The sequence below is a fragment of the Copadichromis virginalis genome, linkage group LG7, assembly GCF_057382275.1.
Source record: "Copadichromis virginalis isolate Kocher_CV1m ecotype Utaka linkage group LG7, C_Virginalis_male_GT1.1, whole genome shotgun sequence".
Classification (NCBI taxonomy): Eukaryota; Metazoa; Chordata; class Actinopteri; order Cichliformes; family Cichlidae; genus Copadichromis; species Copadichromis virginalis.
Genome location: NC_140624.1, coordinates 24,920,171 through 24,947,590, shown reverse-complemented (window position 1 = coordinate 24,947,590; position 27,420 = coordinate 24,920,171). Strand labels below are relative to the sequence as shown.

The following is a 27,420-nucleotide window of genomic DNA, read 5'->3' as shown; positions in this document are numbered from 1 at the left end:
CTAATACATCGACTAAGCCATCAAACAAAATTCTTGAGGATTTGCTATTTGCTTTTCTTATCATGCTTTTTGCTTTTTAAGCTGTAGAGGCTGGTGAGAAACAGTATTCCATTTCAGGTAGGGTGTCACCATACGAAATTACAATAAACTTCTTGAGTTCTTGACTTATACAATTGTATATATATATATATATATATATATATATATATATATATATATATGTGTGTGTGTGTGTGTGTGTGTGTGTGTGTGTATTGCTAGCATTTGTGACAACATAAACGGTTTGAAGATGTTAGAGCATTTTTTACATGAGTATTTTTTATAATAATAATAATAATAATAATAATAATAATAATAAAAAGAAAGTTTACAGAGTGACAAATTTAGGCATGAAATGATTAAGCTGTGTATTTCTCCCTGGTGTTTTAATGAGCTCTTTCTACACTGGACGCATTCATAATGAAGCAAAGCAAAGGAAATGCATTGGATTTTTTAAAATCTTTTCCTCCTGTGACCTAAGTTGTTGTTTGTGATGCATTTGTAATTTCTCCTACCGATTTGGGATTAGATGGACCTGATAAGTACCAAAGGTTAGCATTTCTTTCCAAGGTTTTTGTTTGTTTGTTTGTTTGTTTTAAAAATCATGGGGACAATTGTGTAACAAAGTATTAAACACTTCATTGAGCAGAATGAAGGAGGAGGTGCAGAACAGCCTAAATGTAATGTCCCCATATGAGGACCCATGTTAAAAAAAAATGTTTTCAGTCAGACTAAGATTGAATTTAGCACCAGTGCTTTTATTTTGTAAACTAAACATAAATTCAGTTTGTTCAAAATATGTGTGTATGATGCAACTTCTGGTTCTGGTATCTCTAGGCTGGTGTGGGAAAAGGACCAGCCGGTGACAGAGCTCTCTGAACTCTGGCAAGGTCAACCTTTGGGCATATATCAGGTGGCAGAGGCAGCCATAAACGTCTGTTTCTGGCCCAACGTTCACACTGTTGGTCATGATGAGGGGGCTGTTCGTGTTCGCTGCGCTGCTTGTGGCAGTTTTTGGCAAAGTGACATTTGAAGGGTAAGTGGACCTGTCGACTAAATCTAAGACTATCTACTAAGTAAAGACTAAAGTAAATCAGTGTTTTTGAGCAAACGTAGGCACTATCATCAGTTTCCTTAAGAAGAGTTATGAATTAGTCATGATTGAATTAATCAGTCATTAGCAATGCTTCTACTTCTTGGGTTTTGATATTGACCCAGGTGTCATCTATGTATCTGTAGCTGTGGCTAGCTGCTGTCCCTGTGAAAGACCAAGCGCTTTACTTTCAACCTTTTTTGACTTTCGGACACTCCCGATTGGAAAAAAAGAAAAGCTGCATCATACATTTTTTGATAAGGACACAAGGTTATGCATGTGTAGAGATCCAAAAACCAATATTTCAGCCTGCAAACTCACACAGATTGAAGTGTGGATCAGAGAACAGAATTCAGGTTTATGCTATCAGTCCCAGCAATGTGTGGAATGACAAACAGTTTTTTTCTCAAACTGAAAAATAGTTTATAGAGGAAACACTGGCAAGCAGTCTTTTATAACTTCCAACTTTATGAAGCTTAAGGCTTCTCACTTCCTGTTATTTAAAATAGTGCTGTATGTATGTAATTTATCCGACACCCCTCTGTTGCTACAGCATGAATAAAACCCTAAAATCTAAATTTTCTTGCAGTTTTACATAGTATATATACATAGTATGTGAAATAGCTAATATGCAGTGCCTAGAAAACCTGGACTGTTCCTGCATCCAGTTGATGCCTGCCGATGAGAACTGGTTGAGATACCTAAACTGATAACTCTGGTTTCACAATAAATGACTTTTTTCTGCACAAGCAAGATACGCTGAGTAGAAGGCTGTAAAACTTAGCTGTTTGCTGTTTGCAGGCACAAAGTGCTTCGAATTGTTCCCAAGGATGAAGTCCAGCTGTCTCTTATCAAGGATCTGGAGGAAATGATGGAGTTCGAGGTAATTTATCAGCCACTAAATGACATCACCAGCCACCACTGTTTAAAATAAACTTTAAAAAGAAGAAGAAAGAAGAAAACAAACAAAACCACAAATTTTTAAAAATGCCTTAATAGCTCTATTTTTATCTTTATAAGTTTTCTAAATTGAGTAGAAACTTCTTTTGTATGCTTTGGTTAATATATTTTTGTTCTTTCAGCTGGATTTTTGGAGGGGGGTGACTACTGTGTCTAATCCCGTGGATGTCAGAGTTCCCTTCCATGTCTTGAAGTCAGTCAAAGATTACCTTGAGACACAGAACATTGACTACTCCGCCATGATTGAAGACCTCCAGGTTGCTTATAAGATCAGAATACACCCTGGAGTTTTTTCTGTTAATAGTTTTGCTCAGTAACTCTAATAGTATGAAATCTATCATTGTACTGCAGATGATTCTGGATAAGGAGCAGAAGGAGATGGCTGCTGCTCGTGTACCTCAGGCCAAAAACACTGATAGTTTCGACTTCGCTAACTACCACACCCTTGAAGAGGTAAGTACACAAAACTCCTCTGGCTACTGTTATCCAGTGAATAGATTGTAGCCAACTGTGTATTTTCTTTCACTAACCCATGCAAAGCAGTAAGAAAAAGCAAATAAACTCTTTGAAAGTTTTTTCAAATGTGCTAAATTTGTAATAAAATATAGCATACAAATATAGCATACTGAGTGTCAGGATCCCTCAGCTGTGACATTTTTCTTTCTGATGCTTCACACACTATTACCAGTATCTCCTTTTGTCTGATTAAAAGCTATCATCTTTGGCTAAGCAGCTTAACCTGATGCTTCATTCTATGCAGTGTTTTTGCTAGCGAGTGGCATGACTGACAAGGAAGGGCAAGGAAATGGACTTGCATTTTTATAGCAATTCTCTGGTCTTAGAGACCACTGAGAGTATTTAAGATTACAAGCAGTGTTGGGACTAACGCGTTATTAAGTAACGCGTTACAGTAACTACGTTATTATTGTGGTAACGAGCACGGTAACTAGTTATTATGCTAAAACCGGGAACGCGTTACTCGTACTAGCACTTTTAAGCTTGATCAGCTGTTGTTAGAATTTATTTAATATTAATTTCTAGTATCAGCTGATGTTGGCTGGAGCCACAGCTGTAAACCTGTTGGTCATGATATCGGTTTGGCTATGTGATGAGAGGGAAACATGAAGATGAAACCAGGAGATGTCACGGTCCTGGGTCGGGTCGACCCAGCATTTTGAGTTTCTTATGTTTTGGTTTATTTTTGCACTATGGATTGGTTATTCTCTGGTGATACTGTTTTGATTACAATTATATTCTGATTCTTTAGTTATCTGATGATGATGTTGATGACGATGATGATTATGTCTGGTTTAGGTTTTGTTATCTTGCCCTTATGTTTGGTTTAGGTTGCCTGTGCTTGGTCTTCTCTGCCCGTATGTCCCTCTGTTTGTCCATGACGTCATTATGCCTGTTTACGAGTCTGTCTCTGTCTGGCGTGTGCTTCCTGTCTTATTTTGTAGGTCTGTGTCCTTTGTCAGTGCGTTCAGCTTTGTGCTCTCCCTGTCTCGTCAGTGTAATCAACGTCAGCCGTGTCTCCCAGCTGTTTCCTCTTTGCTCCGTTCACCTCTTGTATTTAGTGTCTGTGTCTTCCCCTACTCGGTGTCGCATCGTTAACGTCTGTTCACCCTCACGTGCTGCGTGTTTAGGATTTCCAGTCCTCCTGCATCTCTGTTTAGAGTTTTGTTTGCTTTTGTGAGTTTTATTTTATCTTGATGTTCTGCTCCAGCAATAAAGCTGCATTTTCTGTCTAAACCTCGTGTCCTGAGAATCCTGCATTTTGGGTCCACCACTCCTGCCTGCCTGCCACACAGCCGACCATGACAGAACGATGCGACCATTTCCTGGACCCAGCGGATTCATCCCGGGAACATGACCTCTCCCGCATCCACCGCCTGATCGAGCGGGTCTCCCACACTAAGGACGCTAAGACTATGGCAGTTGGGATTAACGCTATAGAAGCGATCCTGGAGGGGAATCCTCATTTGCGCACACTAAAGGGATTTAGGGGCTTCATAGACCAGCTGCATGAAGCCCAGGAGGTGCTACAGGCTCGGGAGCTTGCAGCTTTTGTCCGCGCCCAGTATTCTTCGCCGAAGCCGTCGCATCGGCAGCAGCCGCAACACAAGGAGCTCTCCGCGGAGTCGGCCGCCGTACAGCAGCAATTGCAACAGGGGAAAGGCGTTTCCGCACCGCGGCCACAGAGCTCCACTTCTTGCCGCTCAGGGCTTAATTCACCTGCCTCCTGCCTGGCGGCGATGTGGTCGCAGGACGAGGACGTCTTTTCTCCATCGTCACCAGTTTCTCCTGTCGCCTCAGCCCCTGCCGCCAGGAGGAAGCGGCGCCACCGCCGTCATTCCTCACTACAACCGGAGCCCAATCACTCGTCAGAACAGCAGGCAATGGTGAGTGATATTGACTGTACCCCTATTGCTTCACCTGCAAATAGTAATGGGAACTGTTTTCTTCTCACGGCTAAGAGTAGTGAGGTGAAGGCGGTTTGTTCCATGGACGTTCACCCCGGCCCAGTAGAAAGAAAAGACTCCCTGACTCATTATGTTGATGCTTTTTCCGCTGAAGAACCAGAATGTATGGGCAAAACTCTGATTGTGCACCCTCTGTTGGAGCCTGCTAAGAACTTTTCTGTCGATACAGAGTTAACCCCGGACAGTTTGAATTCAGTTTTGACATGTACTGCTGAATCTATGAATGGCGCTGTGGGTTCGCAACCCAAGAATGGGGAGGGGGACTTAACGGGCTGTTTCTGCCCTGTTCTCTTAGAGCAGAGAAGCCTAAGCAGAACTGTTTCTTCTGAACTCCTTCAGCTAGTTAAACCGAGCCCTAGAGGCTCAGGGGAGCCTATACCACCCCCTGCATCACGCTCACTACAAACACCTCAACCGTTAGCCCGTTCAGCAGCCCAGCTAGCTGTTCAGCTGCCCTCAGCTCAGTCAGCTGCCCAGTTAGCCACTCCGTTACCCGCAGCTCAATCATCTGCTCCTTCACTAGTTTCATTCTCCCCACAACGGTCACTTCAGTCTTTCTCAACCCAGTCTCCTGCTGAGCAGCCATCTTTTCTCACTCGTATTAAGCAGGAAAACATGCTCAACAGGACTGTTTTCGTTCCTCGAAAGCTGGCCCGATTAGAGACATTTACTACCTCCAGGGCCTCCCCAGAGTCCGAGTTTCAACCCGCAGTTGACTCTGGACCCCTGGGGGCTAAGGAGTCAGCCGATGACTGCACCCAACTGTTGCCTCCTGAGCCTAACCTATGTGTTGCTCAGCCCCAGTCAGCATCAACGCTGCCAGAGGCCCGTGTGCCTGCTGGTCCTGTTCTGTCCCTGCCAGAGGCCCGTGTGCCTGCTGGTCCTGTTCTGTCCCTGCCAGAGGCCCGTGTGCCTGCTGGTCCTGTTCTGTCCCTGCCAGAGGCCCGTGTGCCTGCTGGTTCTGTTGCGTTCCTGCCAGAGGCTCCAGTGCCCACTGGTTCTGAGACTGTTTTTGCTGGGGGGCCCGAGGAGCCCGTCCAGCCTCCTTCCTCGTCAGCTGGGGGGCCCGAGGAGCCCGTCCAGCCACCAGCTGCTCCACCAGCAGCCTCGTCCATGCTTGCAGCAGCAGTTTCATCCATGCCGCCACCTGCTGCAGCCTCTGTGTCTCCACCCATGCCAGCTGCAGCCTCTGTGTCTCCACCCATGCCAGCTGCAGCCTCTGTGTCTCCACCCATGCCAGCTGCAGCCTCTGTGTCTCCACCCATGCCAGCTGCAGCCTCTGTGTCTCCACCCACGCCGTCGCCGGGTCCGGCCTCCGCATCCTCGTCATCCCCGTCTGGTCCGGCCTCCGCATCCCCGTCTGGTCCGGCCTCCGCATCCCCGTCTGGTCCGGCCTCCGCATCCCCGTCTGGTCCGGCCTCCGCATCCCCGTCTGGTCCGGCCTCCGCATCCCCGTCTGGTCCGGCCTCCGCATCCCCGTCTGGTCCGGCCTCCGCATCCCCGTCTGGTCCGGCCTCCGCTTCACCTGGGGCTGCAGGGGCCACGCAGCCTTCAGGTCCCCTACTACCGCCTCCACATCGTCGGTCATCTGCCAGGCCGCTTGTTGGGCATCTCCGCCACCGTGGACGCCCTCCTGAACACCCTCCTGAATGCCGCCACTGCCTTCCGCGTGGCCGGCCCCCGGAACTGTTTGCCCGTCGTCGCAGTTGCCGTCCACACGGTCGGCCCCCGGAACTGAACTGTTTTGGCCTCCTGCACTGTCGGCCTCCGGGTCGGCCCCCTGAACTTGACCTTCTGGGTCTTTCTGGGCTCTGTCCCTCCTTCCTGGTCCCCCGCCGCCCACCCTGGTTGGGTTGTTTTCTGTTTTTGGCTGTTTTTTTTGTGCTTCTGTTGGGCGGTCTGGAGCCCGCCCTTGTGGGGGGGGTACTGTCACGGTCCTGGGTCGGGTCGACCCAGCATTTTGAGTTTCTTATGTTTTGGTTTATTTTTGCACTATGGATTGGTTATTCTCTGGTGATACTGTTTTGATTACAATTATATTCTGATTCTTTAGTTATCTGATGATGATGTTGATGACGATGATGATTATGTCTGGTTTAGGTTTTGTTATCTTGCCCTTATGTTTGGTTTAGGTTGCCTGTGCTTGGTCTTCTCTGCCCGTATGTCCCTCTGTTTGTCCATGACGTCATTATGCCTGTTTACGAGTCTGTCTCTGTCTGGCGTGTGCTTCCTGTCTTATTTTGTAGGTCTGTGTCCTTTGTCAGTGCATTCAGCTTTGTGCTCTCCCTGTCTCGTCAGTGTAATCAACGTCAGCCGTGTCTCCCAGCTGTTTCCTCTTTGCTCCGTTCACCTCTTGTATTTAGTGTCTGTCTTCCCCTACTCGGTGTCGCATCGTTAACGTCTGTTCACCCTCACGTGCTGCGTGTTTAGGATTTCCAGTCCTCCTGCATCTCTGTTTAGAGTTTTGTTTGCTTTTGTGAGTTTTATTTTATCTTTATGTTCTGCTCCAGCAATAAAGCTGCATTTTCTGTCTAAACCTCGTGTCCTGAGAATCCTGCATTTTGGGTCCACCACTCCTGCCTGCCTGCCACACAGCCGACCATGACAGGAGATGTCCTTACTGAATCATCAGAGCTGTGATGGAGAAACAGGTTTACCTTTTAGTTAACATGAATGAGTTGAAGGGAAGTTATGAACTGTTTCTGAGAGACAAATAACACCAGGATCCTTTTCTAAGTAGCTGACAGCTGGTAACTGTGCAGGGACGGGTCTAGCAAAGTGTTGCCAGGGGTCCATGTAGGGCATTAACAGGGAAAGGGGGGCACAAAGAAATACTTTCTTATTCTCATTTAAAATGTCTCACTTTTAAAAAATAATTATCTGAGTCTTACAACAAACGATTGATAGATTGATACATATATACCATCAGAACAGTGTACATCACTGTCACAACAGTGTTTATTTTCATTCAAAGGCTTTATGATTTTTTTCCTATAATCTAGTCAAAATGCCCGGGACGATTTTTTTTTTTTTTTTTTTTTTTTTTTTTGTCTTGTCCCAGTCCAGCCCTGTAAGCAGCTCATCTGCAGTCTGGTGTTACCTACATCTTCCTATTCAGAAGGCAGAAGTTCTGAGTACAATCGAAAGCACCACGACTGCAGTTTTTGTGTTGGATGTAAAAAGCAGGCCAGGATAGAATCAGGTGTGGGATTTCTCTCGTGGAAATGTGCACATTACTTTTTTCTTTCTATTGGTAGGTGGCACAGTGCAGTTGTGGCAAGTAAGCAAGCTAGAAGACTGGCAATCTTGCTGGGTATCCAGTTACGGAAGCAACACATAAACAAGAGAATTCTGAGTAAAACCAAAGTTACTTTCCCTAGTAACTAGTTACTCTGAAAGTAACGAGTAACTTGAAGTAACTGAGTTACTTTTGATAGAAGTAACTAGTAATGTAACTAAGTTACTAATTTAAAGTAACTTACCCAACACTGATTACAAGCCACATTTAACCATGCATTAATACAATGCCTTATACATTTTAAGAACCATTGTACCTCTCATTCATGGCCAATTTAGAATCATCAATTTACCTAACATATAGAGAGCATATCGAGAATATCTATAGGGAGGCCGTGCAAACACCCCAGTTGGGGTTCAAAGCAAGAACCTTATTGCTGTGCAGCGACAGTACTAACTACTGCACCAATCACTATGGGAGGAACTTACTTGTACTCTATCTGTTCATGTGAACAATGTCAATTACATTTTTGAAGCACAACAAAGGACATTTATTTCTAAAAGTATGGGGCCATGTACAGTGTGTAATGTGCCAACACTGGAAATTTGGTGCTCAATATTTCAGTGACATTTAAACTGAATGTTAATAGAAATCCTAGCATTTAGCATTTCCCTATTGATCTACATCATGTTGCAATCCCCATGACATTTGAGGCCAGACAGTGGTACAGAATCATGTCGCACTCAACTGATGCTTATGCATTATTGTGTCTTTCATTCAGATCTACAGCTTCCAGGACATGCTGGTGGCTGAGAATCCCAACTTTGTCAGCAAGATAGTGATTGGGCAGAGCTACGAAGGCCGTCCTCTTAATGTGCTCAAGGTAAAAAACAAACAAACAAGCAAAACTACAACTGCACAATAGAGCTGAACGAACATTAAAATAAAAAAAAAGACAAAACCTCCTATACTCTTCTGGCAAGAGTTTTCACCCTCATGCTGCTCTTCATTTTTTATTTGTAATGAAGTTTGCTACTTTCCTTTCCTGTCTTGTAGTTCAGCACTGGTGGAACCAACCGTCCTGCCATCTGGATCGACACTGGAATCCACTCCAGAGAGTGGGTCACTCAGGCCAGCGGGCTATGGTTTGCTAAGAAGGTGGGTTTTTGTTTTGTTTTTTTTCATTTTCTTTAATAATATTATTAACATTTGTTGCTTTTGTCTGTGTCTCTGCCACTTCTCACAACTTACAGGTTGCACTGAATATTGTGTCCTCTGCTTTCCTGTCATTAGATTGTGACTGATTATGGAACGGATCCCGCCCTCACTGCAATCCTCAGTCAAATGGACATCTTCCTGGAGATTGCCACCAACCCTGATGGATACGCCTTCACCCACAGCAGTGTGAGTCTTTCATACTGTCTACTGTCTGATTTGTTTTAGAGTAATTTGCTGTACAACCAAATGTCTGTTTATAACCTTCATTTTACTTTTAAACATTTTTTTCAGGGCTTATCCCAATTAGCTTAAGCTGACAAGATGATACAGATGAATTAGTAATGGTGTATTTAGTCGGTTTTGCACAATGAATTAAATTTTGAGTCATATAGAATAAAATATCTTTCTTCAAGCAAAGACTAACATTACTGTTTCAGAATCGTATGTGGCGTAAGACCAGGAAGCCCAATCCTGGTTCTTCTTGTGTGGGAGTTGATCCCAATAGGAACTGGGATGCTGGTTTTGGAGGTAATATTTTCCCCTGCCATTCACTTGTATTTAAAGCCACTAACAGCCACTGTATGAGGTAATAATGATCATATGTGTGTGTGTGTGTGTGTGTGTGTATTGCTTATGTCTTTCATATTTTTACATTCTAATGCTTTACCACAGTGTCTGTTTGTCTGGTTTTCTTTATATTAATAAATAGAACCTGGTGCCAGCAGCAGCCCCTGCTCAGAAACCTATCGTGGACCCAGTGCACACTCTGAGTCTGAGGTCAAGTCTATTGTGGACTTCGTGAAGTCTCATGGCAACATCAAGGCCTTCATCTCCATCCATTCCTACTCTCAGATGCTCATGTATCCCTATGGCTACAAAAGCACTCCTGCCAATGACGCGGCAGAACTGGTATAAAAAAGATCTTTCTGATTTAATTTCTTTCTTTAGAATTCTTATTTTTATGATAGTTCTTATATCTTCTTTGGGCTCTGTCAAAAGTCCTTATTAAAAAGTATGATAATATTCTTTCTACAGCACAAGGTGGCTCAAAAGGCCATCAGTGATCTAACCTCCCTGTATGGTACCAAATACACATACGGCAGCATCATTGACACTGTCTGTAAGTTTAAGCAACACTACTTACCAGTACAGACTTCTTTTACATTATTTTGCCTAATAATGACCAGATATATGAATATTTCTCTTCTTTTCCTATAACTTTAATTTCTTCAAATGCAAATATAGTGGTATTAAATAGTGTATACAAAAAAAGTTGTGGCAGGGATCTCAAACTTGCTTTAAATTGTAGCCATTTGTATAAAAGTAAAACGACACAGGTCTGTACTTCAGACAATTTTTTGGTGTTTATGAACCAACCAACCACCACTCATGCATAAGTATAAACTGTGCTAAAATTAAATGTACAAATGGTGCAAGGTTTTTTTTTTTTTATTTATTTAAACATTATTGCCTTGAAATTAAAAGCTTTTTCAGGATCTCCATTTTTTTCTTTCTTTCTTTTTTTTTTACAGTACCGTTTCATTGTTTTAACAATGCCTATTTTAATTTTAGACCAAGCCAGTGGTAACACCATTGACTGGACCTACGAACAGGGCATCAAGTACTCGTACACCTTTGAGCTGAGGGATGAGGGTCGCTATGGCTTCCTCCTTCCTGCATCTCAGATCATCCCCAACGCTCAGGAGACTTGGCTGGCTCTGATGTCCATCATGGATCACACCTCCAAGAACCCATACTGATCTGTGTGCGTGTATAAAAGTGGAAATCCTACATTTGGGAAATGTGCCCCCTTTTTTCCATCCTAAGAGTAATTCAAACCCATCACGATCGAGGGCTGTTCAAACTTTCTCAAAACCACAAGACAAATAAACACAATCCAAAATCAAAGCTGAATTTCTTTGTGATCCTGCTTGCACTGTAGCACATTCAGGCCTCAGGAGTGTCCCTACACTGTGTGCTGGGTTGCGTGCTTCTTTTATTATTTTTCTCAATGTAATGTGACTTTTCAGACGTTGCAAAGCGTAGCTGCAGCATCATTGCCAGCTGCTCAGCATACTGTATCGCCTTGGTCCCAGGGCACTACTGCATAAATAGGAGAGGCAGAATTAGAAAACATATCCCACCTGTGCCAGCCAGGCTCTCCACAGCCCCCCGAACCTTCCACTCCACCTCTCCCTCTGCAGCTGAGACACCACCACACACCACCATCCAACCCATGTATTTCATGCACTTTATGCCACTCACACAAAACTGCAGCGCCACCGTGATCATTGCAAAAAGGAAGATGAAACATTAGACATATACAGGAACTTTTGTGGTCAGCAGTTTATTTACATTTTGAGCTCCAGACAAAATATTTTCAAATTCTGAACTACGAAAACTGTTGCTTTTTTTATGGCAGGCCCGTGAATGCCGTCTGTTAATATATTCTGACAGATGAAAGAAAGCATTTAAATACATTTATCCCCCTGATAAATTCTATTAAAGCAACAACAATAATAATAAAACATGTAACAAAAATCTATTGATTGAGTTGCAAATTGTTCCACATGTCAATGCAATGAAGAGGCCTTTAAAAAGAATGCAGATCTTTCTGTTAATTATTTAGTTAATCGTATAGCTAGATAGCTTTCTACTGAAAAAGCTTATCTTGGGGTCAAGCTTGTCAGATATGACAAGATATGTCAGATTTTTTTTTTTAGATGTACATATGAGCAATTTCAGGATGCTGATTAATGATCAATTTATCCACAGATTAATCAATAATGATGGACTTCCACATAATCCATGTAGTACGTCACAAGCTGTCTGTAAAAAAATAAAATGAAAAAAGCAAAAGAGTAATCTTCCCTTTTTTTCAAACTGGTCAGAACTTCACTGTGTCAAAATCCATGATGCAATCGTTCTTGTGAGTCAGCCAAAGATAAACATGTATAACCATGAACTTCAACAAGGCTGTGGCTTGATCACATGACTCTGCACACTTAAAAAGATGGTGTTAAACCCTGAACTGGTCGCACAATGCTGGCCACGATGAGGAAGCTCCTCGCATTCGCTGTGCTCTTTGTGGCTGTTCTTGGAAAAGAAACGTTTAATGGGTAAGTGGGCCAGCCCGAACCTCTCGCTGCTGTTGGAGTAGGGTGAAAGTCAGCTGTATACATGGGAATGTGTAAAAGCTGTGAGCATTAGAAGTAAAGTAAGGATGTGTTAAAAAATAATGACAGCAGCATTTTTGATTTAAACCACCCTGACTAGTCACTGCATTTAAAACAGCAACATATCTCCTGGGTGCACTTGTGCAATTTTTGCGTTTGAAAACTTTAATAGAGTACTGTCGCTATATTATATGTATATTTGTACATTTAATTATTTAAAGTGTAATGCTTCCCCTTTGATAACCTAATGCAATCAGCTGAACACTGGGAAGTCATGAATTCCCATTCAAAGCAGAATAGTTTTATTTAAAGAGCACCTTTCATACAAAATGGCAGCTTGAAAGAGCCTAGGACATTGGAAAACACTAACAACAACAACAACAACAAACGACAAACGACAATTTCTCACAGTTCAACTTTTGAAGAAGCAGCACCCACCAAGCTTGAGAAACCATTATTTCACCCTCTCTGTACCAATTTCTTAGCAAATGCTTGAGTTGAGTAAAAAACGGTAAAACAGTGTGGTTCTCTTTTTGCAGGCATCAGGTCCTTCGACTCGTTCCAAAGAGTGATGGCCATCTGTCTCTCATCAAGGACCTGCACAACATGATAGAGCAGGAGGTTATTTATCACCCATGACATCACTGTCAAGACAAATCTAAAAAAAATTTAAATAGAAAGAACAGATTCAGTTATGTCACATGACACGCCATTTTTTTTATGCCGAACCTTTTTTTCTAATAAACTGATTGCAATTCAACTCAGTTTGGGGAATAATGACTGTTTGTTCTTTTAGCTTGACATCTGGAGGGAAGTGAGTGATGTGGGCTTTCCTGTGGATATCAGAGTTCCAGTACATCAATTAAAGATGGTCAAACGTTACCTGAAAGCCTACGATATACAGTTCTCCACCATGATTAAAGACTTGCAGGTAGCGTATGACACCTGGAATCAACCTGGACTGACTCATGCACCTGGATTTGAGATTGAGAGTACCTCTCTGATAGAGGTCATATAACTATGCTACTGTCCTGCAGGTGTTGCTGGATGAGGAGCAAAAAGCAATGGAGTCTGCTTTAGCCCATGTCCCTGAGCCCAGAAACACTGATAACTTTGACTTTTCTAGCTACCACAACCTCAGTGAGGTCAGCAAACACTTTTCCTTTTCATAAGTAAAAAGTAAAAGGATAATTACAAATATTTTGAGACAGCAACTTTTTAAAAATAATTTTGACCTTAGTCTTGGCACTAAAGGTGATGAGTATTGTTTTTTTTTTCTTGGTTATATACAATAACATATGCAATATATTCTTATATGTCTGAGAATAGCAGGTATTGGAGCCCAGTGATTTTTGAAAAGGTGACGTTAACTGCTTATTATTGTTGTATGATTTTTTCAGACTTGCAAATAACTTTGTTACTCACTTATGTTTACCATATTTTTCTCAACATATACACTATATGGACAAAAATGTTTGGCCATTTCGCTCAATAGTTGAATTCAGGCGTTTTCATTCCAACTGTCACCAGCAGTGTTGGTTAAGTTACTTGAAAAAAGTAATCAGTAACTAATTACTGATTACTTCCCCCAAAAAGTAATCCCGTGACTTTACTGATTACTTATTTTCAAAAGTAATTAATTACTTAGTTACTTAGTTACTTTTTAAAAACACGATTTACAACCTGAATAGGTAATAAAGCGATAGATCTTTCAGCCCAATTCTACTTTTTCTACATAATCCATCATACAAAATGTAATCAAATGGAAAGGTCCCCTTTTAAAAGTTGTTTTATTAGTTTTAATCTTTTAAAAAATTGTTATTATATGCAACATTCTGACTTGAATAAATTAGTTTAACATTTAAACCTATTTTCTGCACATTCCAGCACATAAAATAAAATATGTTTTGTGTTTACACTCTTTCAAATAGATGCAAGTAAAACACAGCAGAAAATAAATAACATCAAAGACTCAGCGGTCCTTTTGCTCTATTTTCACCTGTATAGCAGGAGTAGGGTAGGCGGAGGTTTACCCTGGTGCAGGTGTGCTGCAGCGATCAGTGGAAGAATCTGCGAGTTTCTCTGTGAATTTCCCATTACCTCTTAGCGCACTCGGTGCTTGCTCGGAAGTTTAGGGGTTTTTTTGCTGTAAAAAGAAGTTTTCTTCCCACGCACAACGGACACTAATGTTTTTGTCACTTTTTATGGAATCAAACTCAAAGTAAGGTCAGTACTTTCACGCTTTAAACGCACGGCATGCTCATACTCTCTCCCGCACTCGATATATTATCCATTGTTGATCTGCACACAGCTGTTGTCACCAATGTCGCACTCGCTTACGTCACTGTCATGAGACGTTCTTGCAAAAAAAAATCACGGTTTTAGTAACGCAGTGTTCCTACAGGAAAGTAACGGTAATCTAATTACCGTTTTTGCAATAGTAATCCCTTACTTTACTTGTTACTTGAAAAAAGTAATCGGATTACAGTAATGCGTTACTGCCCATCTCTGGTCACCAGTGTATTAAATCAAGTGCCTAGCTGTGCAGTCTGCCTTTAAAACATTTGTGAGTTTGTAAAATGTCTTTCCTCCTAGATATTCTCTGTTGTGATAAGTGATAATATTGTAAAGAGGAAGCATTTAGGACCCATAGCAACTCAGCCACAAAGTGAAAGACCACATAAAGTCACAGAGTGGAGTCTCTGAGTGCTGAGCTATGTACAGCGGTCCCTCGCTACAACGCGGTTCACTTTTCGCGGCCTCGCTGTTTCGCAGATTTTTTGTGCAATTTTGCATGCTTTTGTTTTTGTTTTGTTTTTACAGTGCATTGTGTTCTGCGTCCTGATCGGCTGTAGACCATTGTCAATCAATCTCCGTGCCGTGTCTCCTGTACAGTACAGAATGCGTTCAGCTTGTCAGATTTGCATAAATCTTCGATCGCTAGCAGTGTGACTGAAGTGCTGTACTGTATGTTTGTAAGTTTTCTCCCCAACAAACATAACACTGTCGACGAAACATTTTGCACGGCCAAAGGCACCTGCGGTAGCACCCAAAAGACAGAGGAAGATGCTAACCATCGCACAAAAAGTTGGACTTATGAACATGCTAAAGGAAGGACCATAAGGCACACCGGATTATAAGGCCAATTAAGCGAAACCAAACAGTCAGATAAGTCAAACTTTACTCAACTCATTCTTCTTGCGTCCTCTACTTCCGTACCATTGACTCATTAATATTGAATTCTCTCGCAGCTGCTCTATTCCCATGTTCTGGACCTGGAAACAGGGTTTGATCTTTGGTTTCATTCTATAATACTGGACTTATTTTTCTATGAAGGTTTGAACTTTGAGAGTGTTTAAACAGGAGAGAAAAGTGTGAAAATATTCACGCCTGTCTGAGAAAAGTGTATAAAGTGTCTAGTGACATCTAATAAATGTAAAAAATAAAATGAAATAATAATAATGATAAAGTTGGCTACTTCGCGGGTTTCACCTATCATTCACGGGTCATTTTAGAACGTATCTCCCGCGATAAACAAGGGACCACTGTATAACAATTACCTGGTGCTTATCTATTAAGACTTCACTTGTCTTTCAGATCTACTCCTTTCAGGACATGCTGGTGGCTGAGAACCCCAACTTGGTGAGCAAGATAGTGATTGGTCAGAGCTATGAGGACCGTCCCCTTAATGTGCTCAAGGTAAACCTGCTATTGAAAAAGAACTGAATGAATATCATGGCAATGAATGCATGCTCTTTAAAAAGAACAAACACCCTGTTATTACAACAAGTACCTTTAAATTTATTAGCCTTTAGAAATGGATGGATTATTATTGTAGGGCATTTACCTTATAATATAAAGCGCCTTGAGGTTGCTGTCGATGTTTTTTGGCAGTATATAAATATAAATGGAATTGAACTGAATTGAATGGCTAGCTGGGTGCATGGATGGATGGACGGACCTCATGCTTTCCTTTCCCATGTTTTAGTTCAGCACTGGTGGAACCAACCGCCCTGCCATCTGGATTGATACTGGAATCCACTCAAGAGAATGGGTCACCCAGGCCAGCGGACTATGGTTTGCCCAGAAGGTGTTTTGGCAGTCTGGCTATTAGCATCAATACTTTTTTTGTTGTTGTTTGATCTTCTCTGTCTCTTCAAATTCCAATAGCTAACTGATTACACTCAAAATTGTGTCCTTTTGATTTTTATTGTTAGATTGTGACTGATTTTGGACGTGACCCTAAACTCACCGCAGTCCTCAATCAGATGGACATCTTTCTGGAGATTGTGACCAACCCTGATGGCTACGCCTTCACCCACACCAATGTGAGTCTGTCATAGTTAGACTTTTCACATCATAGTTTCATTTTCAGGGACTGACATGAATTTGTTACATTTTTACAATATTATCTTCTATAAAAAAATAATAATTAGAAGAAACAAACAAACAAACAAAAACTAGCTGTTTAAACCCTGTAAAGTCCAGGACATCACAATGATTCTAACCCTAACTCTGTACTATCAGAAGGTGTAATATCCTATATATTTGTACAATCGCAGTGAGAGCTTGGTCTGTATTGACAGTAATACAGCAATAATTAAAAAAAAAACAACAATTCCTGGCCGATATTGGACACCAGCACTGCTGTCCTCTGTCACAGTTTTTGTTCACAATTTATATGGACAGTTTAACTATCTTGGGGTCTTATGATGTGGGGTGAAACGGGAGGTTTACATATGAACTGGTGCAATCTGTTGTGGTGAAGAAGGAGCTGAGCTTAAAAATGAGGCTGCCACTCTATGTTTCCACCGTGGGCAGATTTATCTTAGTGATAGGCTGAGAAGCTCAGTCATTCACGAGGGGCTCAGCTACTGTGTTACCTGTCACATATACAAGATTTAGAATTTGCAGTTAAACAAATGAACATGTCTTTGGGTGGAAACTGGAGCAGAAACCAGCAAAAGTTGAAAATTGAGATCATACAAATTCCACACAGCATTGCCCGTAAAGTTCACACAAGGAATGTCCTTGGTGCACTCTAAAAACTAAAACTGACATTTACTTAAAATTTTTGAGGCAACACTTTTGCACTTAAAAATATTGAGTAGTTTCGAAACCAGTCAAATCTGTTCAATATACTTGATCAATTGAATATAACTAAAGCTTAAACATGTTAAGTTGAAATGAATAATTGTAGTTGTTACACAAACATGAAAAAATTGAGTAAATAACACTGACATGCTTGGTCAAAGTAACTGAAATAGAGATGGTCAGTTAATCCGAAATTTTGTTCCATTTACTTAATATTGTAAACTGAACGTAATTAAAATTGTACTTAATATTAAATATGGTAAATGGCCTGTATTTGTATAGCGCTTTACTTAGTCCCTATGGACCCCAAAGCACTTTACACTACATTCAGTCATTCACACTGAAGGTGTGTGTGAATCATTCAGTCATTCACACTGAATGTGAGTGTGAATCATTCAGTCATTCACACACACATTCACACACTGGTGATGGCAAGCTACATTGCAGCTACAGCTGCCCTGGGCACACTGACAGAGGCGAGGCTGCCGGACAGTGGCGCCACCAGGCCCTCTGACCACCACCAGTAGGCAACCAGTAGGCGACCGAGACTGTCGGTGCCGGGGCTTGAACCGGCAACCTTCCTATTACAAGATGAACTGCCAACCTTTGAGCCACGATCTCTTGAGGACTCTTGATCACCCCCTAACTTTCAACTATGAATGTTATTGTATTTCACTGGTAGTCTAAGTCTAAAAAAACCAAACAACCTAATATGTAGTTGTGTTTTTCATAATACATGTATGAAAAATGACCACATGTTAAACATTTTTCCAAATGAAAATGTAATTTTCATAAACATGGCAATAACTTGAAATAAACAAGCACTAAAAAGACAAGAGCCTTTTCCCTTTTAGCTCAAAACCTTACATACTTGAAGGATAAATGGCAAACCAGGAGAGCAAACACAAAAGCTCAGAGTATTTAAAAAACAAAATGAACAAAACAATGAAAAAGGCTCATGGTACTCAATTACTCTACGATATCGTGTTTTACTTACACTTTTCAGTTGTAGTTGCTGACAATAAATAATATTGATTTGAATAATTAATGATTTTGGTACAAGATACTGATGAGTATAGATACCTATTTCTTTTGATTCAATTTTAAACAAAAATATTAAGTACATGCAAAGAAGGTATTCTGTGAACCACATGCTGAATTTTTGTCTGAGATAAATGTAAATGAATACCTTAATTTAACACAAACATATAAGTTAACATTTTAGACATTTATTTCAACTTATCAAACTCAAATAATTACTAAAAGAATATTCATAGATTTTATCAGGCTCATCTAACTTATACTGTATTTATAGTGATATTTACTAAGCCTCTGAATTACTTTTTAGAGTGTGTGAGGCAACAGTCTTAACCACTGCACCATAGTAGTTGATGACTGAATGGATAATGGATGTGTTTATTTAAAGTTAAATCAAAGCTTAACGTAAATATACCTAACAATTAAACTAATAACCCACACATATTGGGATGCTTTGATGTTTCCAGTCCCGTATGTGGCGTAAGACCAGAAAACCTAATCCCGGGTCCCTTTGTGTTGGTGTTGATCCCAACAGGAACTGGAAAGCTGGTTTTGGAGGTATATCTTTTATCTAAATATGCATGTATTCATGTTTTCATGTAACAGGTTATTGCAGTTTTACTTTTACTGTGAATACATTTTAGAGCGAGGCATTCCTGACTTCCTCAGTATTGTTCTTCAAAAAATTTGAACTTTAGTAACATCACCTTTTTTCCAGCCTCAAGATGGAAATAAATAAATCAATACATTAGTAAAACCCCACAGACAAAGAGAAAGTGACTTTAAAAAGTATTTCTTAGTTTTGTCTTTCTTGTCTTTTTGTACAAATTATCAGCAAATACACACAAATAATGAAGTATTGTAAATAATAGAGTACTAGTAAATGTTTGGACAATGCATATAATTTTTTCTTTATTTTGATTAACAACAATGTCTTTGCAGCAAATTACAACATATAGTTCAGTATGTACTACAGTACTGTGCAATTCATTCTTCATATTTTTGTAGGAAAGTGGGAAATAGGTGCAGTGATTTATTGAACACACACTATGCGGACATACAGTATATATGGTAAAAACAACTTAAAGATTAATATTTGGTATGACTGCCATCACTGTTTAACACAGTATGACATTTCTTAGCCAAAGTTTCTTGTAATTTCTTTAAGTGGTCTTGAGGAATAGTTCCTGCTTCTATTTTTTAATGGGTTTTCAATATACCTTTCCAATTTGACCATTTCTGCTGAGATTTTAATGAATTATGAACTGAAAGGTCAAGTGCATCTCTCATGTCCTATGTCAGGTCTTTGCTTGATTTCTTCCTGTTTCAGATATTGTTCATCAGATTTTTTTAAATATATATATATATATATATCACCCAGCACGCCCCCCGCGGGCGGTTTATCCTTCAAGCTCGGGTCCTCTACCAGAGGCCTGGGAGCTTGAGGGTCCTGCGCAGTATCTTAGCTGTTCCCAGGACTGCGCTCTTCTGGACAGAGATCTCCGATGTTGTTCCCGGGATCTGCTGGAGCCACTCGCCTAGCTTGGGAGTCACCGCACCTAGTGCTCCGATTACCACGGGGACCACCGTAACCTTCACCCTCCACATCCTCTCGAGCTCTTCTCTGAGCCCTTGGTATTTCTCCAGCTTCTCGTGTTCCTTCTTCCTGATATTGCTGTCATTCGGAACCGCTACATCGATCACTACGGCCATCTTCTTCTGCTTGTCTACCACCACTATGTCCGGTTGGTTAGCCACCACCATTTTGTCCGTCTGTATCTGGAAGTCCCACAGGATCTTAGCTCGGTCATTCTCCACCACCCTTGGGGGCATCTCCCATTTTGACCTCGGGACTTCCAGGTTATACTCGGCACAGATGTTCCTGTACACTACGCCGGCCACTTGGTTATGGCGTTCCATGTATGCCTTGCCTGCTAGCATCTTGCACCCTGCTGTTATGTGCTGGATTGTCTCTGGGACATCTTTACACTACCAGGCTATACAGCAATGACATTGGAATGTCGTTCGGACTGGAGAAGTGTAGTCGGATGGTAACAAAGAGAGGGAAGGTAGTCAGAACTGAGGGGATTGAACTACCAGAAGGCAACATTGCAGACATAGAGGACAGTTACAAGTACTTGGGGATCCCGCAGGCGAATGGGAACCATGAAGAGGCCGCTAGAAAAGCTGCAACCACCAAGTACCTGCAGAGGGTCAGGCAAGTCCTGAGGAGTCAGCTGAATGGTAAGAACAAGATCCGGGCCATCAACACGTACGCCCTGCCCGTGATCAGGTACCCTGCTGGGGTAATAGGCTGGCCAAAGGAGGAGATAGAAGCCACTGACATAAAGACAAGAAAGCTCCTTACCATGCATGGAGGGTTTCACCCCAAGTCCAGCACCCTGAGGCTGTACGCTAAGCGGAAGGAAGGGGGCCGGGGACTGGTGAGTGTCAGCACCACAGTCCAGGATGAGACAACGAACATCCAAGAATACATTGGGAAGATGGCCCCAACTGTCCGAGTGCTCAGTGAATACCTCAGGCAGCAGAAACCCAAGAAAGAGGAGGGAGACGAGGAACCATCATGGAAGGACAGGCCCCTGCACGGTATGTACCACCGGCAGATAGAGGAGGTGGCTGATATCCAGAAATCCTACCAGTGGCTGGACAAAGCTGGACTGAAAGACAGCACAGAGGCACTAATCATGGCAGCACAAGAACAAGCTCTGAGCACAAGATCCATAGAGGCTGGGGTCTATCACACCAGGCAAGACCCCAGGTGCAGGCTGTGTAAAGATGCCCCAGAGACAATCCAGCACATAACAGCAGGGTGCAAGATGCTAGCAGGCAAGGCATACATGGAACGCCATAACCAAGTGGCCGGCATAGTGTACAGGAACATCTGTGCCGAGTATAACCTGGAAGTCCCGAGGTCAAAATGGGAGATGCCCCCAAGGGTGGTGGAGAATGACCGAGCTAAGATCCTGTGGGACTTCCAGATACAGACGGACAAAATGGTGGTGGCTAACCAACCGGACATAGTGGTGGTAGACAAACAGAAGAAGACGGCCGTAGTGATCGATGTAGCGGTTCCGAATGACAGCAATATCAGGAAGAAGGAACACGAGAAGCTGGAGAAATACCAAGGGCTCAGAGAAGAGCTCGAGAGGATGTGGAGGGTGAAGGTGACGGTGGTCCCCGTGGTAATCGGAGCACTAGGTGCGGTGACTCCCAAGCTAGGCGAGTGGCTCCAGCAGATCCCGGGAACAACATCGGAGATCTCTGTCCAGAAGAGCGCAGTCCTGGGAACAGCTAAGATACTGCGCAGGACCCTCAAGCTCCCAGGCCTCTGGTAGAGGACCCGAGCTTGAAGGATAAACCGCCCGGCGGGAGCCCCTCTTCAGAGCCAGTTTCATCATAGCATTCAAATAAGTGATAGGGCTTTACAAAATATATATATATACATATATATACACACACACATATATATATATACACACACACATATATATATATATATACACACACACATATATATATATATATATACACACACATATATATATATATATATATATATATATATATATATATATATATATATATATATATATATATTTATATATATATATATTTATATATATATATATACACACACACATATATATATATATATATATATATATATATATATATATATGTGTGTGTCTGTGTGTGTATATATATGTATATATATATTTTTTAAAGCCCTATCACTTATTTGAATGCTATGATGAAACTGGCTCTGAAGAGGGGCTCCCTGGAAAAGGCAAAGGAATAAGGCTGACCTCTGTTGCAAAGGATAAGTTCATTGGCAATATCAGCCATAATTTTACAATTACAGTGGGGCAAAAAAGTATTTAGTCAGCCACCGATTGTGCGAGTTCCCCCACCTAAAATGATGACAGAGGTCAGTAATTTGCACCAGAGGTACACTTCAACTGTGAGAGACAGAATGTGAAGAAAAAATCCATGAATCCACATGGTAGGATTTGTAAAGAATTTATTCGTAAATCAGGGTGGAAAATAAGTATTTGGTCAATAACAAAAATACAACTCAATACTTTGTAACATAACCTTTGTTGGCAATAACAGAGGTCAAACGTTTACTATAGGTCTTTACCAGGTTTGCACACACAGTAGCTGGTATTTTGGCCCATTCCTCCATGCAGATCTTCTCGAGAGCAGCGATGTTTTGGGGCTGTCGCCGAGCAACACGGACTTTCAACTCCCGCCACAGATTTTCTATGGGGTTGAGGTCTGGAGACTGGCTAGGCCACTCCAGGACTTTCAAATGCTTCTTACGGAGCCACTCCTTTGTTGCCCGGGCGGTGTGTTTTGGATCATTGTCATGTTGGAAGACCCAGCCTCGTTTCATCTTCAAAGTTCTCACTGATGGAAGGAGGTTTTGGCTCAAAATCTCACGATACATGGCCCCATTCATTCTGTCCTTAACACGGATCAGTCGTCCTGTCCCCTTGGCAGAAAAACAGCCCCATAGCATGATGTTTCCACCCCCATGCTTCACAGTAGGTATGGTGTTCTTGGGATGCAACTCAGTATTCTTCGTCCTCCAAACACGACGAGTTGAGTTTATACCAAAAAGTTCTACTTTGGTTTCATCTGACCACATGACATTCTCCCAATCCTCTGCTGTATCATCCATGTGCTCTCTGGCAAACTTCAGACGGGCCTGGACATGCACTGTCTTCAGCAGCGGAACACGTCTGGCACTGCGGGATTTGATTCCCTGCCGTTGTAGTGTGTTACTGATGGTGACCTTTGTTACTTTGGTCCCAGCTCTCTGCAGGTCATTCACCAGGTCCCCCCGTGTGGTTCTGGGATCTTTGCTCACCGTTCTCATGATCATTTTGACCCCACGGGATGAGATCTTGCGTGGAGCCCCAGATCGAGGGAGATTATCAGTGGTCTTGTATGTCTTCCATTTTCTGATGATTGCTCCCACAGTTGATTTTTTCACACCCAGCTGCTTGCCTATTGTAGATTCACTCTTCCCAGTCTGGTGCAGGTCTACAATACTTTTCCTGGTGTCCTTCGAAAGCTCTTTGGTCTTGGCCATGGCGGAGTCTGGAGTCTGACTGTTTGAGGCTGTGGACAGGTGTCTTTTATACAGATGATGAGTTCAAACAGGTGCCATTCATACAGGTAACGAGTGGGGGACAGAAAAGCTTCTTACAGAAGACGTTACAGGTCTGTGAGAGCCAGAGATTTTCCTTGTTTGAGGTGACCAAATACTTATTTTCCACCCTGATTTACGAATAAATTCTTTACAAATCCTACCATGTGGATTCATGGATTTTTTTTTCACATTCTGTCTCTCACAGTTGAAGTGTACCTCTGGTGCAAATTACTGACCTCTGTCATCATTTTAAGTGGGGGAACTTGTACAATCGGTGGCTGACTAAATACTTTTTTGCCCCACTGTAAAAGCACAGACCAGCTCAGATTAGAGCAGACATAAGGATTTTCCAGAGTTTCTTTTTGTGATTCATGCCACGCAAATAAATCCTAGCTGAGAGAACCAAGTGCTGCTTAAGCTAAAAATACAAGAAAGAAAATTAGGCCAATGGAAACTTAGACCTTGAACGGTCCATTCTATGACCAAAGTACCAGCAGGAAACAGCACTGTATCATGTGAGCTAGCCCTTACAAAACACCTAACTTTAATCCATATGAAACTTTTTGGGATGAGCTGGACCAGAGAGTAAAGGGAAAGGAGTCAAGAAGTGCATGTATTTGAATTCCTTCATGACTGTGGGAAAAATATGTGAGATGACATTGTCATTGTTTTTTTTTCAGGGGGAATAGTTACTTATTTGTTTATTTAGTTAGTCAATTGGTTTTGATATATTCAGCTTTGTTTTAGTATTTTATTTAAAAAAAATTTAAAATAATTTACAATATGAAAATGGCACTGAATTTATTAATGGATGAAAATGTGTCTAAGTTTTGGTGTTTTTGCAGAGTATTCTATACCAGGTTTTAGAGCCCATTAAACTTAGGATGTGACCCAAATTTAGACGTTTTTAAGATAGTTTCTTTTTTTTCTGTTTTATCATCATGTGTAGGACCTGGTTCCAGTGGCAACCCCTGTTCACAGACCTATCGTGGACCCAGAGCTCAGTCTGAGTCTGAGGTCAATTCCATTGTGAGATTTGTGAACTCTCACAACATTAAGGCCTTCATCTCCATCCACTCCTATTCTCAGTTGCTCATGTTTCCCTATGGCTACACCAGGACTCCGATCAAGGACTATACTGAGCTGGTAAAAAAATAAATAAAGAAAAGAAAACCTTAAAAATGTTTTCATGATCAAACTGGGTCTAGTACCAGTCATTTAACCTCTTAGACCTTGTGTTTGCCTGTAATGTAAACATGTATAACATTAATTTGAAAAAGTTTGATGGAAGTCTCTTGATATAGGATAACCTAGCACAAAAGGCTGTCACTGATCTGGCATCCCTGTATGGTACTTCCTACAAATTTGGTAGCATCATCAACGCCATCTGTAAGTGTCTGCAAAACATCTTAAAAGGGAGACATGTTTGACCACACTGAATATTTATGTTTTTTTCTTGCTCGCTTTTGTCTTACAATATGACTGGTGAAAGGAAAACACTTACCAATCAAAACTACTACTACTTGTGTTCTACTGCTATCAAAATCAAAATGTAAAGTAATTATTAGATATTGAAAACTAGTGACTTAGCCATCAAAAAATCCCTGTTTTGTACTTATGGTAAAACTGCTTGTTTGTAGACCAAGCCGGTGGTGGGAGCATTGACTGGGCTTACAATCAGGGAATCAAGTACTCGTACACCTTTGAGCTGAGGGACACTGGCCGCTATGGCTTCCTCCTCCCTGCATCTGAGATCATCCCCACCGCTCAGGAGACTTGGCTGGCTCTGATGACCATCATGGATCACACCCTCAAGAACCCATACTGATCTGTGTACAAATATAACCACTTAAGCATCACCTTCAAGACTAAAATCACAGTTGTTATATTCAGTGGATTTTTAGCCATTGTGAAAGTTACAAAGAAATAAATGATCATGCATTGAAATTGGTACTTCCATGTATTATGATTTAATTTAGGTTCTATTGCACAAATACAGTATTTATGCAAGATTTATCTTTTTTTTTTTTTTTTTTTGTTTACAATTACTAAAGGCACTATTGAACCTTTTTTAAACTACATTTTACATTTACAGTGGTGTGAAAAAATGTGTTTGCCCCCTTTCCAATTTCCTATTTTTTGTATGTTTGTCACACGTTATTGTTTCAGATCATCAAACAAATTTAAATATTAGACAAAGTTAACACAAATAAAGACAAAATGCAATTTCTAAATGAAGGTGTTTAATATTAAGGGGTTAAAAAATGAAAATCCACATAGTCATATCCTTTGAACTCGAGTCTATCACTAAGGCTGATTATGTGTGCACCGCTACTATGTCCGGTCAGTTAGCCATCACCATTTTGTCTGTAACTGGAAGTTCCACAGGATCTTAGCTCGGCCATTCTCAACAACACTAGGGGGTATATCCCATTCTTGTCATGGATCGCTGTGTGGCAGGCAGGAGGAGGACCCAAATTGCAAAACTCACAGACTCGGGGATGAACTCAAAAATCACAGCTTTAATGCTGGAGAGGCAGAACGTAGGAAATACAAAACTTAAACTGGGAACCATAAACTAACACTCGCAGAGAGACACAGGGAAATCCACGCAGCATGAGGGAGAACACGACACAAAACTGAGGGAGATGCAGACATAAATACACAGAGGGTTAACGAGGGAAGTGGGAGCACACGGGGAACACAGGTGACACTGATAATCATAACAAGACACGGCAGGAGTGAACACCACACTGGCGGGAGACGGGCAAAGTAAAACAGGAAGTACAGAGGTTCAGACAGGAGGAGAGAGAGCACGGGGAAAACACAGACATAACGGGCTGGGGAAAACATAGAATAAACACAAAGAGAGATGAGGGCTCATGAATACACAGAGGGACACACAGGGGGTAAGAGTCACGAAGGGAAAACACTTAGGGAACAACACACCAGGGCAACTCAGGAAACATGGCCTAAATAAGGAACAAAATACAAAAATACATGAAAACTAAGAATACTGGGCCAACATGGCCCAGGACCATGACAATTCTGACCTTGGGATTTCCAGACCATACTTGGCACAGATGTTCCTGTATATTATGCCAGCCTCCAGTTATGGAGGTCCATGTATGTCCTGCCTGCTAGCATCTTGCACCCTGCTGTTATGTGCTGAACTGTCTCTGGGCCATTGTTGCACACCCTGCACCCAGGATCTTGGCCGATGTGGTAGAGCACAGACTCTGTTCATCTTGTGCTATAGAGTTTGTTCCTGTGCTGCCATAATTCGTGCCTCTGTGTTGTCTTTCAGTCCAGCTTTGTCCAGCCACTGGTAGGAATTCTGGATTTCAGCCATTCCTCCTATCTTACGGTGGTACATACTGTGCAGTAGGACCTGTCTTCCATGATGGTTCCCCCCTTTGCTCCTCTTGTTTCTCAGGTTTATGCTGCCTGTGATGTTCACTAAGCACACGGTCAGCTGTGGCAAACTTCCTGATGTACTTTTTTTTCTGATCCTGGACAGTGGTTCTGATACTCATTAGTTCTTAGTGAGTGATGTCTCATGATGCTGGATTTGGGGTGAAACCCTCCATACATGATAAGGACTTTCTCGTCTTTCTCGTCACCTCCTTTGGCAAGCTTATTATCCCAGCAGAGTACCTGATGACAAGCAGGGTGTAGGTGTTAATTGCGCAGATTTTGTTCTTTGCATGCAACTGACTCCTCAGGACTTCCCTTATTCTCTGGAGGTATTTGGTGGATGCAGCTTTCCCAATAGCTGCTTTAGTGTTCCTATTTGCCTGTGGGCTTCCCAGATACTTGTAGCTCCCCTCAGTGTCTGCAATGTTGCCTTCTAGTAGTACAATCCCACCCCAGTGGGCGCAGGAGGGATTCTTGGAGAAGAC

At 41.8% G+C, this 27,420-nt stretch overlaps 2 protein-coding genes across 2 annotated transcripts; both read left to right on the top strand.

Moving 5' to 3' along the window:
* The first annotated feature begins 906 nt into the window (after positions 1 to 906).
* Positions 907 to 10,939, top strand: LOC146705090 (carboxypeptidase A1-like). The gene is made up of 11 exons (XM_085462656.1): positions 907 to 1,075; positions 1,934 to 2,015; positions 2,215 to 2,349; positions 2,444 to 2,545; positions 8,595 to 8,696; positions 8,870 to 8,971; positions 9,107 to 9,217; positions 9,469 to 9,559; positions 9,741 to 9,940; positions 10,067 to 10,151; positions 10,604 to 10,939. The coding sequence occupies exons 1-11, from the start codon at positions 1,008 to 1,010 to the stop codon at positions 10,789 to 10,791; spliced, it is 1,266 nt and encodes a 421-aa protein (XP_085318782.1). The 5' UTR covers positions 907 to 1,007; the 3' UTR covers positions 10,792 to 10,939.
* Positions 10,940 to 12,032: 1,093 nt separating this feature from the next.
* Positions 12,033 to 25,727, top strand: LOC146705089 (carboxypeptidase A1-like). Its single transcript, XM_085462655.1, has 11 exons — positions 12,033 to 12,150; positions 12,747 to 12,828; positions 13,004 to 13,138; positions 13,245 to 13,352; positions 15,805 to 15,906; positions 16,196 to 16,297; positions 16,425 to 16,535; positions 18,807 to 18,897; positions 24,468 to 24,664; positions 24,823 to 24,907; positions 25,159 to 25,727. Exons 1-11 carry the CDS (start codon positions 12,074 to 12,076, stop codon positions 25,344 to 25,346), a joined length of 1,278 nt encoding a protein of 425 aa, XP_085318781.1. The 5' UTR covers positions 12,033 to 12,073; the 3' UTR covers positions 25,347 to 25,727.
* The last annotated feature ends 1,693 nt before the right edge of the window (positions 25,728 to 27,420 follow it).

What these genes read in the sequence shown, in the direction of transcription:
- LOC146705089 (XM_085462655.1), top strand. Translation starts at nt 12,074, where the DNA reads ATGCTGGCCACGATGAGGAAGCTCCTCGCATTCGCTGTGCTCTTTGTG. An exon ending in GGAAAAGAAACGTTTAATGG is followed by an intron (nt 12,151 to 12,746) that starts GTAAGTGGGCCA and finishes CTCTTTTTGCAG; the next exon opens with GCATCAGGTCCTTCGACTCG. An exon ending in GTCCCCTTAATGTGCTCAAG is followed by an intron (nt 15,907 to 16,195) that starts GTAAACCTGCTA and finishes CCCATGTTTTAG; the next exon opens with TTCAGCACTGGTGGAACCAA.
- LOC146705090 (XM_085462656.1), top strand. Translation starts at nt 1,008, where the DNA reads ATGATGAGGGGGCTGTTCGTGTTCGCTGCGCTGCTTGTGGCAGTTTTT. An exon ending in ACTACCACACCCTTGAAGAG is followed by an intron (nt 2,546 to 8,594) that starts GTAAGTACACAA and finishes TCTTTCATTCAG; the next exon opens with ATCTACAGCTTCCAGGACAT. An exon ending in GGCTATGGTTTGCTAAGAAG is followed by an intron (nt 8,972 to 9,106) that starts GTGGGTTTTTGT and finishes TCCTGTCATTAG; the next exon opens with ATTGTGACTGATTATGGAAC.